Consider the following 20,553-nt stretch of genomic DNA (forward strand, 5'->3'; position numbering starts at 1 on the left):
CGGGGGGCCATGCACTTTGACCTTGCATGCAATCCCCCTATAGGCAGATCGTTGGAGAAAGGTCAGAGATGAAGATAGGTGTAAGTCCAAAAGTATAAAGAGTTGCCAATTGTGAAGCCCGTAGATAGAAACGTTGCCAATTGTGAGACCAGAACAAATCCAGGTGGAAAACTGATGCAAGGTCAGACAGGGGTCAGGGGAGGGGGTCGAGGGGCTGTTTATGGGTTAGTTACTTATAATTGGAGAATTCAATGTTCAAACTGTTAGGTTGCAGGCCACCCAAGCAGAACGAGGTGCCGTTCCTCCAGTTTGCATGTGGCCTCACTCTGGCAGTGGAGGCGGCCCCAGGACACAAATATGTCAGCATGGGAATGAGAGCGCAAAATGCTGGAGTAACTCAGCGTAGCAGGCAGCTTCTCCACAAAATGCTGGAGTAATAAAGGCTGGCATGTTGCTCGTGTTCTGAGGCTGAGCACTCAAGGGTAAGTAGCAGCAGGATATCCCAATGGGACGTTGAAGGAGAAGACAATGGGCACAGTGGCGTAAAAACTAAAGTGCTGGAAATGCGCAGCAGGACTCCTGATCCAACCAGGTTTTTGGTCCACTCCCAAATACTCTGCAATGGGCTGAAGCAAGCCACCGACTGGGTGGATGTTGGCCTTAAGAATTGGGCTGAATGGCAATGTAGAAACAAAACATTCACACGTGACACTTCAGGGAACGTACTGCTTACATTCATCAACCAGAGAGTGATCTCAACCTATGACAACTGGCAAATTCCCTGCAGTTCTGCAGAAGGCACCACTCACTGGCCAATGCGTGGATGGAGGTGGTATTGAAACATACTGTCATGGCTTGACAGGGTAAATGCAAGGAGAATGTTTCCCCTCATGCAGATCAGGACCAGAGGTCAAAGTTCTTTTATTGTCACGTGTACCAATTAAGGTAGCGATATTCATATTACCACACAGCCACACTTTAAAAAAACACAACAAGACACACAACTCCATAAAAGTTAACATGAATATCCACCACAGCGGATTCCCCACGTTCCTCAGTGATGGAAGGCAATAAAGTCTAATCTTCTTTCATTTTTCTCTTGCAATTTGGTCATGACCCCAAAAAAGGGGGGGTGCTCTTTAAGAGCAAGATTAGGAAGAATTTCTTCACCCGGAGGGCCAAATGGCCTGTGGAATTCCTTACTCCACAAAGCTGTGATCAAATCCAGGAATACGTTCAAAGCTGAGCGATTTATCAATCAGCGGGGGAATTAGTGCAAGTGTAGAGCAGGGAAACAAATGAGAAAAGATGCATCAGCTATGATCTTGTTGAATGATAGAGCAGCTTGCAGGACCAGAGGACACTTTAGTTCTTTATTTCTTATAGATGAATCGTTAAAATCCCATACCAATCAATCTTTTATGCCCACATTAATTTAATGTTCAGAACGAGGCCACTCTCATATTCAGTACGACCAAGTTACTGCAAACCATTCAAAATTTCCACAGGACTATCGGGTCCCAATTCTGCAAAGTGCTGCCTCTCATGTGCCTAGAATGAGGGAAGCTGTTGATGTGAGTTTTCATTAGCATTTGTGCAACAGAAACTTTGAGCACAAGCATTTCTTCAACCATTTCCAGAACTCCCCGTTCCAAATTCTCCACAAAGTAACAATTGCTCGCGGAAAATATTTTGAAACGAGTTTTGTGAAATAAAGGCAAAATATTTTACAACTCGGGATGGCGAGAAACGATCTTTCAAGCAGAAAGTTGACTATCACGCAGAGAGAGCGCAAGGCGCGGAAAACAAAGGCTATGCGAAGTGTGGTGTAACTAAACCCAAAGTTACACTGCTGAAATTATTTTATTTCCACCTATTAGGGTAACACAGTGTGCAGCGTTAGAGTTGCTGCTTTACAGCACCAGAGACCTGGGTTCGATCCTGACTACGGGTGCTGTCTGTTTGGAGTTTGTGACCTTGTGGGTATTGTTCGGGTGCTCCGGTTTGCTCCCACATTCCAAAGACGTACAGGTTTGAGGGCTAATTAGCTTGGTAAAATTGTAAACTGTCCCTAGTGTATGCAAGACAGTGCTAGTACAACGGGGTGACCATCGGTCAGCACGGACTCGGTGGGCCGAAGGGGCTGTTTCCGCACAGTATCTCTAAAGTCTACATTCACGAATAAAAAATGTAAACCGAAGCAAAAGCTTTTCCTCCCACTTCCTGCAGCACTTGTCTGGGAGGCAGCTTCACACCAAACAGGAAATGGTTCAACGTTACCCAAACCGTTCACAAAGAACGCTCCACACCAGCCAAAAGTCTGGGTTGTCTCAATTCTCAGTCCAGCAGCACAAAAACATCACCTGCTCCACCAAACCCCAAGGTCACAACATTTTTTTTTTGTCAGCGACTCACCCATTAGCTGAGTTACCTCAACTCCTGGGAAACTAATATCACAAAAGGTTAGGTTACAAAAGCAAAGGCACTGTCTGATTGATAAACAATTACGTTTAAGGAGCAGGAGGACCCTTACCCTGAAGTTTAAAAAAAAACTTCACCTCCATACACCGAACTCACGCCACCGCTGCCATGTTTACTGACACCTGCTTCAGGCTGGCAGCAACCGCATTTTCAAATCTGAACTTTTATTTCTCCATCCAACTCTAACCTGCTCTAATACAACCTTCCCAAGGTCCATGCTCTTTCATCTCTGGTCGCCTGAATAATATTAAACCCCATTGTCTTTAGCTCCCTCCACCACACTCCACTCCGAGTCATCCCTCCCCTCTGAGTCACTGCTTCAAAACCCCCACCTCTTTGCCCAAATCTTTGGGGCACCTGTTTTAGTACTTCTATGTGGCTCAACATCAAGCTGTATCTGATAAATACAGAAATTACCTGACTTTGGAAAGTATATGCATAAAAGTTGCAATTTGTGCAAGAACAATTGAACAATTGCACCATCTACACTGTGTTCTTTAAACTGCAGTCATTAGTAAAACAGCCACTCATCTCCAATATTCTGAAGACATCGTTCACTTTATTCTTCCATCGTCACTACACCTACGCTCCCTTCTCACAGCACTTCCTTATATAATCGCACGCTTGTCTTTCACTTCCTCCCACATCCAGGCCCCCCAACACCCCTGGGTGAAGCAAGACTTGTACTTCTTTTTAAATGCAACGTATTGCATTCGAAGTCACCCACGATTGCGGATTGGGCAGTGTTGCAGCACCTCTGCGTTTGGTACGGAAAGATTAACAAGCTTTCGGCTGCATTCCTTTAACTTTTGTCTTCAGCCTCTTTACACACTTCTGTTGAGGCTCAAAGATGAGCAGCACATCTTCTGACTGGGTGCACCGCTGAAATCCGCACGGAATCCAATGATTTCCCATAACTCGACTTTGTGGCTTGTATCCAAATAGGTCAGAAGTAAGTAAGTAAGTAAGTAAGTAAGTAAGTAAGTAAGGCGGCACGGTAGCGCAGCGGTAGAGTTGCTGCTTTACAGCGAATGCAGCGCCGGAGACTCAGGTTCGATCCTGACTACGGGTGCTGCACTGTAAGGAGTTTGTACGTTCTCCCCGTGACCTGCGTGGGTTTTCTCCGAGATCTTCGGTTTCCTCCCACACTCCAAAGACGTACAGGTATGTAGGTTAATTGGCTGGGTAAATGTAAAAAAAATTGTCCCTAGTGGGTGTAGGATAGTGTTAATGTACGGGGATCGCTGGGCGGCACGGACTTGGAGGGCCGAAAAGGCCTGTTTCCGGCTGTATATATATGATATGGTTGGTAGGGAAGTAAGTAAGTAAGTAAGTAAGTAAGTAAGTAAGTAAGTAAGTAAGTAAGTAAGTAAGTAAGTAAGTAAGTAAGTAAGTAAGTAAGTAAGTAAGTAAGTAAGTAAGTAAGTAAGTAAGTAAGTAAGTAAGTAAGTAAGTAAGTAAGTAAGTAAGTAAGTAAGTAAGTAAGTAAGTAAGTAAGTAAGTAAGTAAGTAAGTAAGTAAGTAAGTAAGTAAGTAAGTAAGTAAGTAAGTAAGTAAGTAAGTAAGTAAGTAAGTAAGTAAGTAAGTAAGTAAGTAAGTAAGTAAGTAAGTAAGTAAGTAAGTAAGTAAGTAAGTAAGTAAGTAAGTAAGTAAGTAAGTAAGTAAGTAAGTAAGTAAGTAAGTAAGTAAGTAAGTAAGTAAGTAAGTAAGTAAGTAAGTAAGTAAGTAAGTAAGTAAGTAAGTAAGTAAGTAAGTAAGTAAGTAAGTAAGTAAGTAAGTAAGTAAGTAAGTAAGTAAGTAAGTAAGTAAGTAAGTAAGTAAGTAAGTAAGTAAGTAAGTAAGTAAGTAAGTAAGTAAGTAAGTAAGTAAGTAAGTAAGTAAGTAAGTAAGTAAGTAAGTAAGTAAGTAAGTAAGTAAGTAAGTAAGTAAGTAAGTAAGTAAGTAAGTAAGTAAGTAAGTAAGTAAGTAAGTAAGTAAGTAAGTAAGTAAGTAAGTAAGTAAGTAAGTAAGTAAGTAAGTAAGTAAGTAAGTAAGTAAGTAAGTAAGTAAGTAAGTAAGTAAGTAAGTAAGTAAGTAAGTAAGTCTCTCTCTTCTCTCTCTTCTCTCTCTTCTCTCTTCTCTCTTCCTCTCTCTCTCTCTCTGTACTTTATCCGTCTCAAGTTCTATTGCATCTCCTGGTGCAGGTTTCAACGAGAAATGTCGACTATGCCATTCGCTCCCACAGATACGGCCTAACCCACCAAGTTCCCCCAGCAGTTGTTTTGCTCCATAAACCAGGGGTAGTCTTGTGCCTCTATCGACATCTCCTTCAGTCAGCTGTGGTTCCACACTTCAGCCTCCTCTCTCAGCAGTCACCACCAATGCTTGACCCATTAGGTCTCTTGGTCTCCAGCCTAATCGGAGATATTGACTTTATTTTCACCATCTCTCCCACTGCAACTGAAAATATCTGATTTTGCGCTGCCCAGTGAAGAAAATCATGCAGACGGAGGATTAGTTCTGCCTCTCTCTGCACCGACACAGACTAATAGGCAAAGAATTCACAGCATTTCCCCGATGTCACTTTGCCTCTTGTTATTCTAAAAAGCAGTCAGTAGACTTAAAATGCTAAGTTGTAACAACCATAAATGTTCAACATTATCAGGAATGTTTTGTTTGATTCTAGCCTAAGATTTGGAAGATAAAATGTGTAAGAAGGAACTGTAGATGCTGGTTTACACCAAAGATCGACACAAAATGCTGGAGTAACTCACCAGGTCAGGCAGCAATGTTGCCTATTCCTTTTCTCCAGAGATGCTGCATGACCCTCTCAGTTACTCCGGCATTTTGAGTCTATCTATGATTTTAGAGACCTGGGTCTGAACAGACCATGTGTTCTTAAAGTCTGAAGAAGGGTTTCGACCCGAAACGTCACCCATTCTTTCTCTCCAGAGATGCTGCCTGTCCCGCTGAGTTACTCCAGCGTTTTGTTTTAAATCAGCATCTGCAGTTCCTTTGCCTGCACGTGTTCTTAAAACTTGTATATCAGGATAATCTTGGTGATCAACAGCTTAGCATTGAACACATGTCACATCTTTGTTGGTTAGCTTCAAGTAGCCATCAGCCTTCCAATAACCCCCCTTGACCACCGTACACAACCCAAAGATCTAGCAAATGGCGGGTCTACAAATTGGAAGTGAAACTGCTTACTTAAATTTTAGTCTGACAACTCCTTGGGAAAGGGCGGGAGACGGTGAAAAGAGGTCAACCAGCCAGTGAAAACGTGATCCCAATCTTGGTACCTCCAACTCTACTTTCTCAACTATTATTTCCACCTCATTATCCTGCTCTTTGTTACATTACAAAAGGTTTACATTTCCAATTACAAAAGAGACATCGAACAATTAAATTCTTCAAAAGGCTATATATGTATATATATATATATAGGAATTTCCTTATCAGAATGAAAACAAAATGCTGTAAATACTCAGCATGTCAGACAACACCTGTGGAATAAGAAAAATAATTAATATTTATGTCAAAGAGTCTTTCATTTAAAACAATGCTGCATAATCTGCTGAATGTTCAATATTTATTTCAATTTTTTAGCACCTGCAGCTATTTTGATTTTCAATAGCAGAACGAAATCTTAATATTTATGAATGAGCTCAGAATCATGCCGATTTTGGATTCCTTCTGCATTTTCCAAAATCAAAATCAAAGGACCGGAGAAAGTTTAAACATCTTTCACAATTTTATCTTGGAAAAATATACTTGGCTACACCAAAGAGGCAACTCACTTTGCACAGGCCACACACTACCTGGATTCTGGACCACAATTTCTTCCCAAGCAACGGATAATGAGGCAGAACAGCAGCATGTTCATTCCTTTCATGGTAACATTTCCACAACCAACAAGATTATTTGACCATGTTCCAAAAAATGTACCTAGATCAAAATTCCATCACAATGTGCACAAAGTTGTAACCAATTCTGCCTCCTTGTGCAAGATATAATGTCCAACAGTTTGGCTGCTTCCCAAACTGAAATTCCTGCAGTCACTGCCTATTCAGAATACAAATCATTTACTTGATTAAATATGATTCAACCACTGTGTACGAGAACACAGCTAGTTTCCTACATAGATGCTGCCAATTTTTTTTTAAATCCTCAAGTTAGAAATGGTCTAGTTCAGTCTACATACTGACTTTTTGGAGACAGGTCAGGTCTTCCGCCTTTCATTGCCCGAGCCTCAACTCGAAGATTGATAGATCATTATCAGTTGGTTTTATTTAAAAAAGTTGGGGAGTCAAAATAATTCGTAATGACCATCGAAGTCCAAGGGGAAAATGAAATCTCGTTCTAATTCGCCAAGGGCCAATTTCATCAAGTCCAGTCCATTCTTCACACTTCAATGGGGTATGGGACCAAACGCAGGCAGATGGGACTAGTGTAGCAGGGACATGTGGACATGTTGGGCCAAAGGGCCTGTTTCCACGCAGTACCACTCTATGACTGTACCCTCAACCATTCCCATCCTCATCCTACCCAAAATCTAGATTCAAGCATGGAACAGATAGCTCTCCTCCTCAATTTTCTGGTATCATCGAGTTGATGTCGAAACATATCGGCTTCTACTTGCATTCCAAAAGGTACGCAATGGAATTCCTCAATGGAAATCTGGCACTCACCCCATCATTCCCGTCTCAGCAGCAAACAAAAATGTGTACCTACCACCTCCTACTTTGTTAATGCCTGGAGCCAAAACACAGTTCCCAGGTGAAACAGCACTTTACTTCAATCGCATCCCGATTGCAGCCTTCACCTTAGTTTGGTGGTCACTTCACAAGCACTTCCATTGAGTGCATGACTGCACCACATGCACAACTGAGGCCTCTATCACTAATCAAAATAGAAGGAAACATGTTGGAATTGAGGGACAAAACTGCAGATGCTGGAAGTCTGAAATAAAAGCAACAGGTCAGGGAGTATCAGTAGAAAAAGGAAAATCAAAGTTTAAACTTATAGGTGATCGCCTTTTAACCAAACCAGCCAGTTTTGAAACAAACTGAAAAGGCTGCTTATCTGAAATCATTGAATTTAACGCCAAGTCCCAAGAACGGCAATATGCCGAGGTAATGCTCTTTGCAATCTCTTTGTCAAAGCATATAATTCTTCATCTCAGACCCACTGCCCTCACCTTCTTCACTAATGAAGGACAATGCAAACTTGAACATCGTTACTTTGTCCTTCACCAAGGCGCATGCAGCTTTCTAGGCTCCGTAACAACACAATGGTCCTGCCACTTTCACTTAAAATGCCTGCTGGCTTTCTTTCGCAAAGCAACAAAGCAAAAACAAGCAGGTCAGGCAGCATTTGTAGAGAGGAACGGACAGACCGTGTTTTGGGTCGTGACCTTTCAAGACTGGACCTCCTTTCCCCTTCCCCATCACTGAATCTCTCCGGCCATCCATGTAACACAGACCTCTCCTTTGTTCCATCTTCCCATTCCCAAATTTTCAGTTTGCAAGTTTGATAAACTTAACTCTTCACATCTAAAGAGAAAGTAAAACCTGCCGTTGATTAAAAGTTATTATATAACAATGAATGGAAATAACCAACATTCTTAAACAACATTAAAATCTACGCCACAAAAATCCTCAAAAGATTTAACAATCTGGGATGGGTTTGCAGCTGGGTTTTTTTTGTGCTAAGCAATAAAATAGCTTTTTCTTCACTCTTCACTACCCCCCCCCCCACCAAACAACTTGACTATGCAAATTCAGAATTAACAATGAAGTCCATGCTTACTAACAATAGCTTCCATTCAAGGCTGGTTGTAGTTTGCAATTATTCCTGGGGGAAATGAAAGAAACACACTTTGGTTTGTCACTATGACCATCTCATGGGAAGAAACTTCAAAATATTCGGTAAGAGGCGAATGTGTTTTGCTAGGAAAGGTCAGGGTGGAGACAAAAGATTTGTTATTTACCACCCCCAGACTGTATTTCCAATTCAGATTGATAGAAAGTGTAGTGATCCAGCTGAACTTGAAGAATTCACAAAGCCATTTGGGAGGTTGGTTAAATCAAAATGGGATGAGAAACACAAACCCAAAACATTGACCGTTTCTCTCTCCGAGTCACTGGTTGGCCGACTGAGTGTTTACAGCATTTTAATGTCACCTTTCTGCAAGACTTTTTGAAAGCACTTATTCCACGTTACCTTCTCTTTTGTAGAGGATACACCACTTTCTCAAACCACAGGGCGGAGTTGGATTTCAATTCCAACAGATTAAATCAAAGCCCCTTTCTTTTGATCGCAGTACATGGAACAATTACCCAGCAAGGATGGTCTCTGGGCTCTTGGGCATTGACAGGGAGCAGGCAAATTGGACTACCTACCGCCTGAAACAGTTCAGATCGTACAGTCCATACCAACCGTCAAGCACCAGTTTATATCGATCCCATTTTATTCTCCTTACATTCTCATCAACTACCCAGAGATTCCACACTAAAGCGATTATCCTACGAACCCCAACATGTTTGGCATGTGGGAGGAAACAAGAAACACCCAAAGGGAACACAAGCTTTATTATATTCACTGTACAATTATCATTGTCAGATACAGTGAAACATGTTTGTGTGATGTCCAGGCAGATCATTCTATACGCAAATACACCTGACAGCGCAAAATAAACATGTCCAAAGTGTAGATAAAAGAATGCAATGGCTGCAAAGAGGCAGGCTGGAAATTCATTGTTAGCATACGAGATATCTGTTCAAGAGTCTGATAAAAGCAAGGAAGAAGCTGCCCTTGAATCTGGTTTCCCTACTTTTAAACTTTTGTATCTTCTGCTCAAGAGACGAGGGGAGAAGAGGAAATGTCCGAGGTGACCGAGGGGCCCTTGAGTGGCCCGAGGGGAAACGTGCAACCTCTACAAAGACACCACCTGAGGTCAGGATGGAACCCACCTGACAGGAGCTGTAAGGCAGTAGATCTAGAAAGATATGCTCCGTGAAGTAGGTTGATTTAAGACGGAGCTACACACACACAAATAAAATGTTGAGTAGCGAAGACCAGTTAGATGGAGTGATCACAGTTACGCAATTCTGTCCAATTCTAAGAAGTGTTCTCTGACAAAATGCCTCCGGGTACAAGCATATGCAACCCTCTTACACTCTGATTGCAGATGTTGAGAGCAAATGTGACATAAATGGGCATCATAACTGGTACTTCACTGGAAAGGGGGCAAAGGGAGGCTGGCAGTGGCAGTGGAGTCAAATGTGAAGCTGATTACAATGTCACAAGCAATCTTGACAGAACTAGATGTTGCCACTCAGAGGCTGAAAGGGAAAGTGCTGTACTTCCCAATGTAGGGCAATCCATCCACATATGATGCCACGCTTTACATTAATAAACGCTCCGAGTTCAGGCCACTCTATTACTCAGAATAAACGGTGATTGGCCTTTACTTAGCGAAAAATAAATCCATATAGTGCCCAGCTGAATTTGAAACACATTGAAATATCCAGTCAACCCCAGGTCACCAATTTCACAACTCCAAAATGCAAAACAAAATGTTCCAAATTCTTTTGCTAGGGAATCAGTCAAAGTGTGCACATATCACATTCATACTCTGGGTTTAATGCAGTTAAACAGCCCAAGGCTTCCATTTGCCCACAACATTTGACAACAGCCTTGTCAAACATCAGAGAAGGTGGCAACAGCTTAATCATGGAGAAGAGTTTCAACAGCAGGATCAAAATGGAGATAAATAACAGAGGGGTTTAAGGGAGGAATTCCAAAGCGTACAACCTTGGCAACTGAAGTGAAAGCAATCATTAAGTGTAACCGAGTGCTGAAGAGGCCAGAACAGGAGGTAACAGAACTGTTGAGGCCATCTCTAAGTCTTGCCTTGCAGTAATATTACGTGCCTCATCACAATATTTTACAAGGATGTGAATGCTTGCCTCTTTGCAGCCATTGCATCCAGCCTGCCTCTTTGCAGCCATTGCATCCTAAAGTAGTCAAAGCAAAAACGTGCACCAATGAAATTTTACACACCACCAAAATAAAATTCAGACAACACTGTTCAAGGTGCAATAAGGCACAAGACTCAAGTGATGTTCTAAAAACATATGCTTCCTAAGCTAGTAAAATAATAGCTCTGTATTTCACTGCCAAGAATTTCATGGCACATTTGTTCATTATTAGATTGTATACCACAGAAGCAGTACAAATCCAACCTGGACATTTAAAAGTGTTGAAAGGAGTCACATATGGCAACAAGTAGCGACAAGACCCAATGCGGAGTTAGGGTTTTGACACACCCCCCTGGGTTCAGACAGCAACACTAACGAGAGATAAATTTCAGAGCGATCCATGACTTGGTACAGGTAGACAACAGGGGAGAGAGAGAAAATGGGTTGCGGGCAGCTAAATGGGTTTTGTTCAAGAGTTGACATTGACTCAACAGGCCGAATGGCCTCCTTGATAAAATGAGAAATACAAAGTGTACAGAATTAGGTGCATCGGCAAGACTTAAGTCAATAGGAATCAGGGTTGGCCAGGAAGAGGGGTATGGCGCGGGTTGGGCCATAAACTACAGAGTACGAAGCTGGTCGTGGTTGATGGGCAACTGATCACAGCCGTAGGACATTGCGACAGGATTTCACCAACACAGTCTTCAATTTCTTCATGCAAGACATTCGTGCCATAAAAGGCAAGAATGCGTAAATTCACTGACGATGGCAAGCCATGCAGATGAGAAGCATGCGGCATGCAAAGACACCTAATCCCACACCCAGCTCTCTCCCAAAAATGTTGTGTCAACATTGCAAAGCCCGCTACCATCCTGGATGACACGTTGTTATGCAACAGGCCACGAAGAATTATCCCGACCAATTCCAAAAACCAATATGAACAGATCAGAGGCTAGGCATTCAGTGACATCTCATCTCTCATTTCCCCTGGTCATCCATCATACCCGAGGACCATTCAGGAATGTGGTGGGATAGTCCCAATGCATGAATGGTAGTACCACACTCACCTTCTAGGCAAAGTCAACAGAGCCAATTTAGCAGCAAACCATCCAGACCACTGTTCCCAAGTGATAGGAGTGAAATTAGGCCATTCGGCCCATCAAGTCTACTCTGCCATTCAATCGTGGCTGATCTATCTCTCCCTCCTAACCCCAGTCTCCTGCTCCCCATAACCTTTGGCACCTGTACTAATCAAGAATCTATCCATCTTTATAGCACGATCTACACCCACAACAACCCCCACCTGCCCTAATCAAGTTAACAGGTGCATGAATCTGTTAACATCAACATCACACACCACCAGAGGTGGCAATATAACAGCACTCCGACATCAACACTGCTCAAAATCACAGAACCACCAAACTTTACTACAGGTGTGCCTGTACACCTGGATTCTAGGATTTCCAAGCAGTTCAGGCCGATAAACACTGATCACACCAGAAATGCCCCATGCTCAAACAAAGAAAGTGGAACAGCACATGGTTTATTTAAAATCCAATTTCATAAAAACAGTCATCTACCACATTAATTAAATCCTCCACCGTTAAACCAGTTGAGAAAACAAGTCCGGCTTGGGAGGTTACTGCAACAATCTTCCTCTCAAAATCTCCGAGCACAGTATAAAATGAAACAGTCACCCCTTCCGTCCAGGGAACTGGCTGACGGCACACAGCCCATTCCACTAACCACCATAGCTTTCCAATGTTCATCGGTTGAGGGATATTTTAGAGCTGGTCATAAAAAGCTGACCTCAGGAGTGGTCAATTCAAACTACGGTTTTCTGCAATAAACAATACTTCTTTCCATGGTTGTGGCTGCACGAGGCTTCATTTTTGCACTATTACGGTCACTCGTATATCAGAGTATTACATAACGTGTGTTATTGCATTTAAGGGCACGTTAAGCTGCAGCAAGCAAGAATTTCATTGTTCCGTTGTTGGTGTTACGACAATTAAAACTCTCGACAATCCAAACGGGTCATAATTTGACCAGTATGCCCCATCATCATCTGCTGGGACTCTTCAGTAACATGCTGCATTTCAATTATCGAAATTACTTCCTTGCAACACAGAGCCGTGATTAAGAATGTGCAGCACACATAGAAACTTGGCTTCTCTCTCTGCCAGCGTTGCCCGATGTGCTGAATTATTTGCGTTGTTTTTATAATCAGTATCGTCACTCCAACTTCACTGGAAACAAAGGTTCTAGACACTCGCACCCACGTTGCATGGACACCAAGGTGAAGTATTACAAGGACAAACCACACAAACAAATGAACACTATAAAAACAAAAGAACAAACAGGTGCACCAAGGCCAGACAAGCAGTGCTTGCAACATCTTAAACATACTTAGATGCTGAGACGGTCAAATTACAGGCTTCATTGCTCCTGCTTGATTTGCAGTGTTTATTAATGCATAAATGGATCACAATATAGCCTTTAAATCGCAGTACAATTATATAACCGCTTTGTTTTAAACACGTTTAAAACTTAAGAGCTCACGAGAAAAACGTTTGGGAGAAGTTATCTTAGGACTTTACCTCAATACTTCAAGTACAAGGCGTTTACCTCAAGACTAAGTAACGCAAGACGCATATTTCTTTTTTAAAAGTCTGAAGAAGGGTCTCGACCCGAAATGTCACCCATTCCTTCTCTCCTGAGATGCTGCCTGACCTGCTGAGTTACTCCAGCATTTTGTGAAATAAATACCTTCGATTTGTACCAGCATCTGCAGTTATTCTCTTACACTTTCTTTTTTTTTTTTTTTTAAAGATTATTAATTTGTATTATTCACAAAATGCTGGAGTAACTCAGCAGGTCAGGCAGCATCTCGGGAGAGAAGGAATGGGTGACGTTTCGCGAAACGTCACCCATTCCTTCTCTCCCGAGATGCTGCCTGACCTGCTGAGTTACTCCAGCATTTTGTGAATAAATCGATTTGTAGCAGCATCTGCAGTTATTTTCTTATATTATTAATTTGTATCTTCACTCAACATTTTTAAAAAATAACACGCCCAAAATATGACAGGGGCTGTTTAATGGAAGTAAACCAGCATTTCAAAATCGAGGAATACTGCAAATATATAACAATTAAAAAATCTAAAAAATCACACAATATGCATGAAAGGTGAAAATCTTCCGCCTGCTTATATAATGAGCGATTTGCAAGCCTCCAGCGGTGGTTGGAGGGGAGGCGAGGGGAGGGAAGGGAGGACCCTGGTGACCCCGCAAGAGCACGAATGTAGCCATTGCGAAGTTGCGAGTTGGATGGAATCCCTCGCGGTTCCAAATTCCAAACGGGAACGTTCGGCACAAACAAACAAACATCGCAGCCCTCCACGCAACAAAATGGCAGCCGGGGACCACCTTAGGCAGCAAACTTTAACAACCAAGCCTGCATTTGTTTTTTTTGTTGTTGATTCATCATCGCCGACATTCACACTGTCTCTCCTCTCTCTCTCTCCCCCCTCCCTCCCTCCTCTCCCCCTCCCTCTCCTCTCCTCTCCCCCTCCCTCTCCTCTCCTCTCCCCCTCTCTCTCCTCTCCTCCCCCCTCTCTCCTCGTTCCCCCTCCTCCCTCTCTCTCCTCTACCCCCTCCCTCTCTCTCTCCCTTCCACCCTCCCCACATCTTTCCTCCCCAGTCCCGCCTCTCTCTGTCCAAAAACAGCTTCCAAAATCGTACGTTTTCGCAGCAGACGTTCGCTCTCCCGAAGAGTTGATTCTAAATTCTCTGCCAATTGTAAGAATCTTCGAGATGGTGGTGGGGGAAAAAAAAGAGCTGATGGGCTTCATTTCCCCAATGACGTAACCTCACTGTATGTATTCCCTGCCTTGCAATCCCACCCCCCACCCACCCATTACCTCTCCCCGGCTGCACCGTGCAAAAGTGTTTACACGCATCCCTCCTCCATGCCATGGCCTCTTCGTTAAAGACAGACCCTCATGGTATTTATATTCTTCATTTCTGTTTCCCCAGCCCTCAGTAAAATGGCTGCCGTCCTACTTGTGTTGGACCCGACCCTGCCAACGCGGTACAAAGTTCTAAAGTTGCCCCCAATTTCTCAAATAATGTCCTTCCACATTGCAGACTCCCCCCTCCACCTCCCCCCAAAGATCACGCACTTGCATTTACCTCCTCAGCTCCCTTCCCGGGCGGCCCAACTTAATTTCTATATATTTATTTTAAAAAATAAGGGCAGCTTAAACTGCAAGCTCAACTAATAAAATCACCCTCCCCCTTTCTCGGTGGTGGCTACCAACGTTACAAACACATCAATCGAGGAAACGCAAATCTATTATGCTTCCTCCCTCCCCATTGTAAGCCTCAGACTCTGGATATCATCGGCACCTTAAAGTACTGAGGAATCGAAGTGTATGAAAAAAAAAAAATTCAGTCTTCCACCTCCCAGTTAAAATTCTCATGCAATTTCAGTACCATAAATTTAAATGCCCATTCATCTCCTTTAAAAAAAATTTTTTTTTAAAGTGCCAGAAATCTCGACATAAAAAGTATGGAAAAAATAAGTTTGGCCACACTCGAGGTTACTAGAGTTTATAACCTTACGAAATTTGCACGCTACAGCTTAAAAAAAAAATTGAGGTCGTGTAATTTAAACATATTTACAGTATAAGAAACGATCCACATTCATGCCCGCGTAATGCAGATTCATGTCAAACAGCTACTATTTTTGTCCCACCACAAGGTCTTTAGCTTAAATGTTTCCAAAGTTAAAAAGAATCAGAAACTCAAAAAAACTCCAAAGTCTATTCAGAGAGTAACATCAACCACATCTCTCTCTCGACCCTGGGCTGCTGTTCATTATTAGAGTATTTTATAATATAGAAAAATATACGGGAATGGGCGCGTTCATGACTATGAATTTGCAAATATGGCTCCCCATTCCCCCTTATTTGATCTCCGATAGGAATATCTCACTGTATCCCAAGTTTCTTTCACACGTTTCGCGAACTTCAAACATCCCACTGTCAAAAAAGGGGAGAAAAGTTTGCGAGGCGTCGGGAATATTAAGTAATCAGTTTCACATATACCCTTGCAAAACTCGGTGCATTTCATCCAATCCAGTCAGCCTCACCGGGATTTACAAACCTTGCTAGTTGAACTTAAAATTTAACAAAATCGCAAGAGGATACACATCCGTACTAAAAACAAAGATGAAATAGTATACATATTTGCACAAAGATGCTTAGGAAGGTGAGAGAAATGTTACAAACAGACACGAAACCACATCAACTGTTTTTCGCCCCACAAAAAAAACCCAATTAAGACATCTAGAAGTTATCTAAAGAGAAAGAATCTTACGTCTGAAGGCTTCCTATTCCGTAGTTCTAAAAAAATTCTATTCTTCACATCCATCTTTGCCACCAAGGCTGATTTACAATATGAAGACAAACGCTGGTGACCAAATGCTGTTTAACACAGGGAACGATCTGCTTGCAATACAAACTGACGCCACTACACCGACCAGCCAACCCAACTTGATAACTAACTCCAAGGGGTGGGTGGGATTAGGTCCCTTGATGGGCACAATAATCAGCCAATTCCATACAAAGCAGCCCGCCGACCCAGGCGTAGACAAATCGTGAAAGAGGTGAAGTCGTTGAGGGCGGGACCAGGGTACGATTAAGCTGGGTTGCAGACTGCCTTTCTAAGTGCATTAAATAAATAGCCCCATTCGCAACCGGAGAAGAGGCATGGTAGCAAATGGCGTCTTCGGTATGGGTGTAACGAGGGACAGGCACCTCACTCAGCCGTGTTTATTTCACAAAAGCTCCGCCATCCCAATGAAATTGGACTTTTAAACCGAGCTCGAGAAAACATCTGCCAAATGCTACAACACGAACATGTATCTGAAGTACAACGATGTTGTTCAAAGTAAAGCTATCAGGGAAAAATGACGTTTTTTAAGGTCATTATTACTGAAATTTCTGCTTTTGTCTTGCATGTACTTGAGGTACAACAACATTATTATACTAAATAATGTTGTGTGAGATTCAAACAACGTTATACTAAATAAATATCGAACCCCAATATTAACGTCTTACATTTTTATGGGTCATTTACAAAAGGGAGTGGAGGCGAACTACAACCATGTGGGTTGTTTTTTTTTCGATTGTCGAATTCCCCTCACAATATGGAACAAGAACACATCGCACACCAATGCAAGTAATTAAGATACACAATGCAAGCAACAGTCGCATATTCACAACAAAATGGAAGGGCATTGTCATGTCATGAGTACAAGTCAACGACCTTCTAACCTGGCATGCAAAAAAAATTACCTTATTGTCCAATCAGTGTGAAAATGCATACTTTTAAAAAGTGCAAATGGCCACTTGTACATTTTTTTGTTTTGTTGTTGTTGCAACTATTGTACATAAGCACCAGCAAAATGAAGTGCATTACATTTTTTAATGTGCGTCACGCGCAATTTTTTAAGCCTACACAGTGGGTGGGTGGGTGGAAATGAACACTAAAGGCTGATAGACATGCAAGGTGGTGAATGGTGGAGGAGCATTTTGTGATGGGCAGACCAGCCAGCCAGCCAGAACAGCGGGCACACGAGTAGCGTCCAATCCGCCCGCAACTAAATGTAACAAACACAATCGCTACATCGGGTCACGTGGCCGTTCCGCGCCATTTTACTCGCAACAATAATTAAATTACAAAAAAGCTTTTTAAAACACACAAAAAAAACACGAATTTCACAACGCAAACTTTTGCCGTCCTTGATGGCAAGTCGGGAAACAAACCGAAGCGCTTTTACCTCCTGTTCATGGGCGCTCTGGAGGCACAAGGATGGTGGAGAACGAGCAACTGCGCAAGTTTCTCAGTCTGCTGCAACGCGGCATGCCATGGCTGTCTTTGCAAACGCACATCGGCTGTTGTTGTTTTTTTGCCGAAGAACACAGGCAAAATACCCAATTCAATCATTTTCTCTAATGATTTGCAATGAGAGCGTCCTCTTGTCAAAGTTTGCCGACAGCTGGAGTTTGCAACGAACCTCTTTTAAGAGTTATATATATATATATAATTTTTTTTTCCCAACACACAATATTTTTTTAATTCCTTGCGCGAATCACCTCAATTTTTTTCGGCTGCTGGGGTGTGTCACCAGGCGGCCCTCGACCGAGTTTGCTGTTTTGCCAGCGACTGCGTGTATCGTGTGCGCAAATGATAGGGTTTAAGCTATTCTTTAAACTGTCTCTACAATGCACTGCATTCGCATTACACCAACCCCCCTCTCGCAGCCATTGACCGCTCCTATATTCGATTGTGCAACATTTATCTTTACATTCTGTATTTCCACCAGGCCTTTAAATATAACATTTAACATTACCTTAATAATAACAAGTGCGATTAATGCAATGTAGTTGCAAAATATATTAGCGTTATTTTTAACACGAGTAGGTTTAATTTCAAAATGCAATGAGATTATTCTTGTACGTTTGTTTATTTACTTACACACATATATGGAGCAAACCTGAACTTTAATTAAATACTGTTGAGGTTTGATAATTATTTTTATTGTATGGCGTGCCCGAGAAACCTTAATGTTTCGGTGTTGACTGACCCGCCCATCCTAATGCAAAAATAGTATAATATGTGTCCCAACGAAATGTGTAAACCTTCTTAATCTGCTGACGAAAACAAGCTTTCAAGCAGGAGTATAGTTCAATAAACATTTTGATGTTCTGGTTTGATACACATTTAAAGGGCATTCATTAGTTATGTAATTTGAAAAATAATAATCTACTTTTGAAGCAAATACAATTTAATTTTGGTAAATGGATTAGAAAAATACTAATTGGAAAACCCGCTCAGTGTAAACAATTAGAATGCAGCTAAGGGCTGGCATGAGAGAGATGGTGACCTCAATGCTCAGTGGCAGGCCCACTAACATTTCTCATTTACGTCAATGACTAAGACTCAAATCCAACAGTGCGCAGAAACGTCTTCTCTCAGAGGGCAACGGATCTCCGGCATTCTCTACTCCCGAGGGGGCTGGGGCCAGATCATTAGGTTCATTTAAGATGGAGAAAGAAAAATATCAAAAAGACAGGAACTTTGAGGTTTTGAGAAGCTGACTGAAGAGGAGTTGAGGCCAGAATCGATCAGCTGTGATCATATTGAATGGCAGGCCACTCTTGAGGGGATGAGTGGCCTCCTCCAATTTCATTGTGCTGGAGTAACTCAACGGGTCAGGTAGTATCTCTGTGGAATATAGATTAGAATGCACCTTAGAGAGAACCTAACTGCTCAATAGTAAGACCACTAACATTTCTCATTTATGTCAATGACTAACACCTGAAGGGTCCCGACCTGAAATGTCAAATATCCATGTTTTCCAGAGATGATACCCAACCTGTTGAGTTACTCAAGCAATTTGTGCCTTTTTCTGCAGTTCCTTGTATTTCCAAATTGGAAGCTCCTCCTACAGATGTGGTCACCAGAACCATGCAGCAAGCCACGGTAAATCAGTATTTGTAATTCCTTGGTTCTCCGATTTCCTTGTATACATTTAGGAGTTCCTTTAACTTAGAAAGCCTTGTACAAGAAATTTTACAGGAATGTTAGCAAACATAAGCAGGAAGGAAGAGGGTTGGTCAGAGCAAAGGGTTGGTCAGAGATAGGGGTTTTAAGGAGTATCCTTAAAGGAGAAAAGGAAGATGGAGTGACCATAGATATAAATGGCGTAGCAGTCAAATATTTGATTTGGTTGGTTCCAACTTGTTTTGGAATCCTCTCTGCATTCCTGATAGATTTTCAGAGGTAATACTTGGCCCTCTTGTACAATATGGGATTACCTTCTTGAAAGCCTTAGATCTGGATGTTAGCAAAGTGAATCTCCTGGTCTTAATGACTACAGGCCTGTCGCACTTACCTCTGTAGTCATGAAGACCTTTGAAAGACGTGCTGGCCCAGCTGAAAAACATCACAAACCCCCCGCTGGACCCCCTACAGTTTGCATAGAGGGCCAAATGATCGGTGGACGATGCAGTCAATCTAGGCCTGCACTTCATCCTCCAGCACGTAGACTGCAAGGGGACCTATGCCCGGATTCTGTTTGTGGACTTTAGCTCTGCTTTTAACACCATTGTGCCAGAGCTACTACACTACAAACTCTCCCAGCTGACTGTGCCTGAACCCCTCTGTCAGTGGATCATCAACTTCCTGATGGACAGGAAGCAGCATGTGAGGCTGGCAAAGCACATCTCGGACCCGCAGACCCTCAGCATAGGAGCTCCGCAAGGCTGCGTACTCTCCTCTCTCCTTTACTCTCTCTACACCAACGACTGCACCTCCACAGACTCCTCTGTCAAGCTCCTCAAGTTTGCGGATGACACTACCCTGATTGGACTGATCCAGGATGGGGATGAATCTGCCTACAGAGGGGAAGTGACACAGCTGGCGTCCTGGTGCCATCGCAACAACCTGGAGCTCAATGCTCTCAAGACAGTGGAACTAATTGTAGACTTTCGAAGAGATCCCTCCCCCCCCCCCCCTCCTCACCATCAACAACACCATAGTCACATCTGTGGAGTCATTTAAGTTCCTTGGAACCATCATTTCCAGGGACTTTAAATGGGGGGCCACCATCGACTCCACAGTCAAAAAGGCCCGACAGAGGATGTACTTCCTGCGGCAACTGAAGAAACACAATCTGCCACAGGCAATGATGGTCCAATTCTATACTGCTATCATTGAGTCCGTCCTCACCTTCTCCATCATGGTCTGGTTTGGCTCGGCCACCAAGCACGACATCCGGAGGCTGCAACGGATCGTTCAGACAGCTGAGAAGATTGTTGGCTGCAACCTTCCCCCCATTGACGAACTGTACACTGCAAGGGCCAGGAAGCGAGCGGGCAAGATCATCTCTGACTCCTCTCACCCTGGCCACAAACACTTCGAAGCAGTTCCCTCTGGAAGGCGACTCCGGACTGTCAAAGCAGCCACAGCCAGACATAAAAACAGCTTTTTTCCACGAGTAATAGTTCTACTCAATAACCAAAGTCTGTAGTCTCTTTTT

The 20,553-nt window shown here is 42.7% G+C and overlaps 1 protein-coding gene across 3 annotated transcripts in view; it reads right to left on the reverse strand.

Annotated features, from left to right (window-relative positions):
- Window positions 1-15,985, reverse strand: part of anp32a (acidic (leucine-rich) nuclear phosphoprotein 32 family, member A) — a 36,126-nt gene extending 20,141 nt beyond the window's left edge. For 2 of the 3 annotated variants that reach the window (XM_078427190.1, XM_078427189.1), the window contains exon 1: window positions 15,825-15,985. In XM_078427190.1, the coding sequence (XP_078283316.1) occupies window positions 15,825-15,878 (54 nt within the window). In that variant the 5' untranslated portion in view covers window positions 15,879-15,985. Of the gene's footprint in view, window positions 1-14,365; window positions 14,464-15,824 lie in introns of those variants that run through there. The other variant, XM_078427191.1, reaches the window with a different exon arrangement.
- Window positions 15,986-20,553: the final 4,568 nt, after the last annotated feature.

This window comes from Rhinoraja longicauda, chromosome 33, assembly GCF_053455715.1.
Source record: "Rhinoraja longicauda isolate Sanriku21f chromosome 33, sRhiLon1.1, whole genome shotgun sequence".
Taxonomy (NCBI): Eukaryota; Metazoa; Chordata; class Chondrichthyes; order Rajiformes; family Arhynchobatidae; genus Rhinoraja; species Rhinoraja longicauda.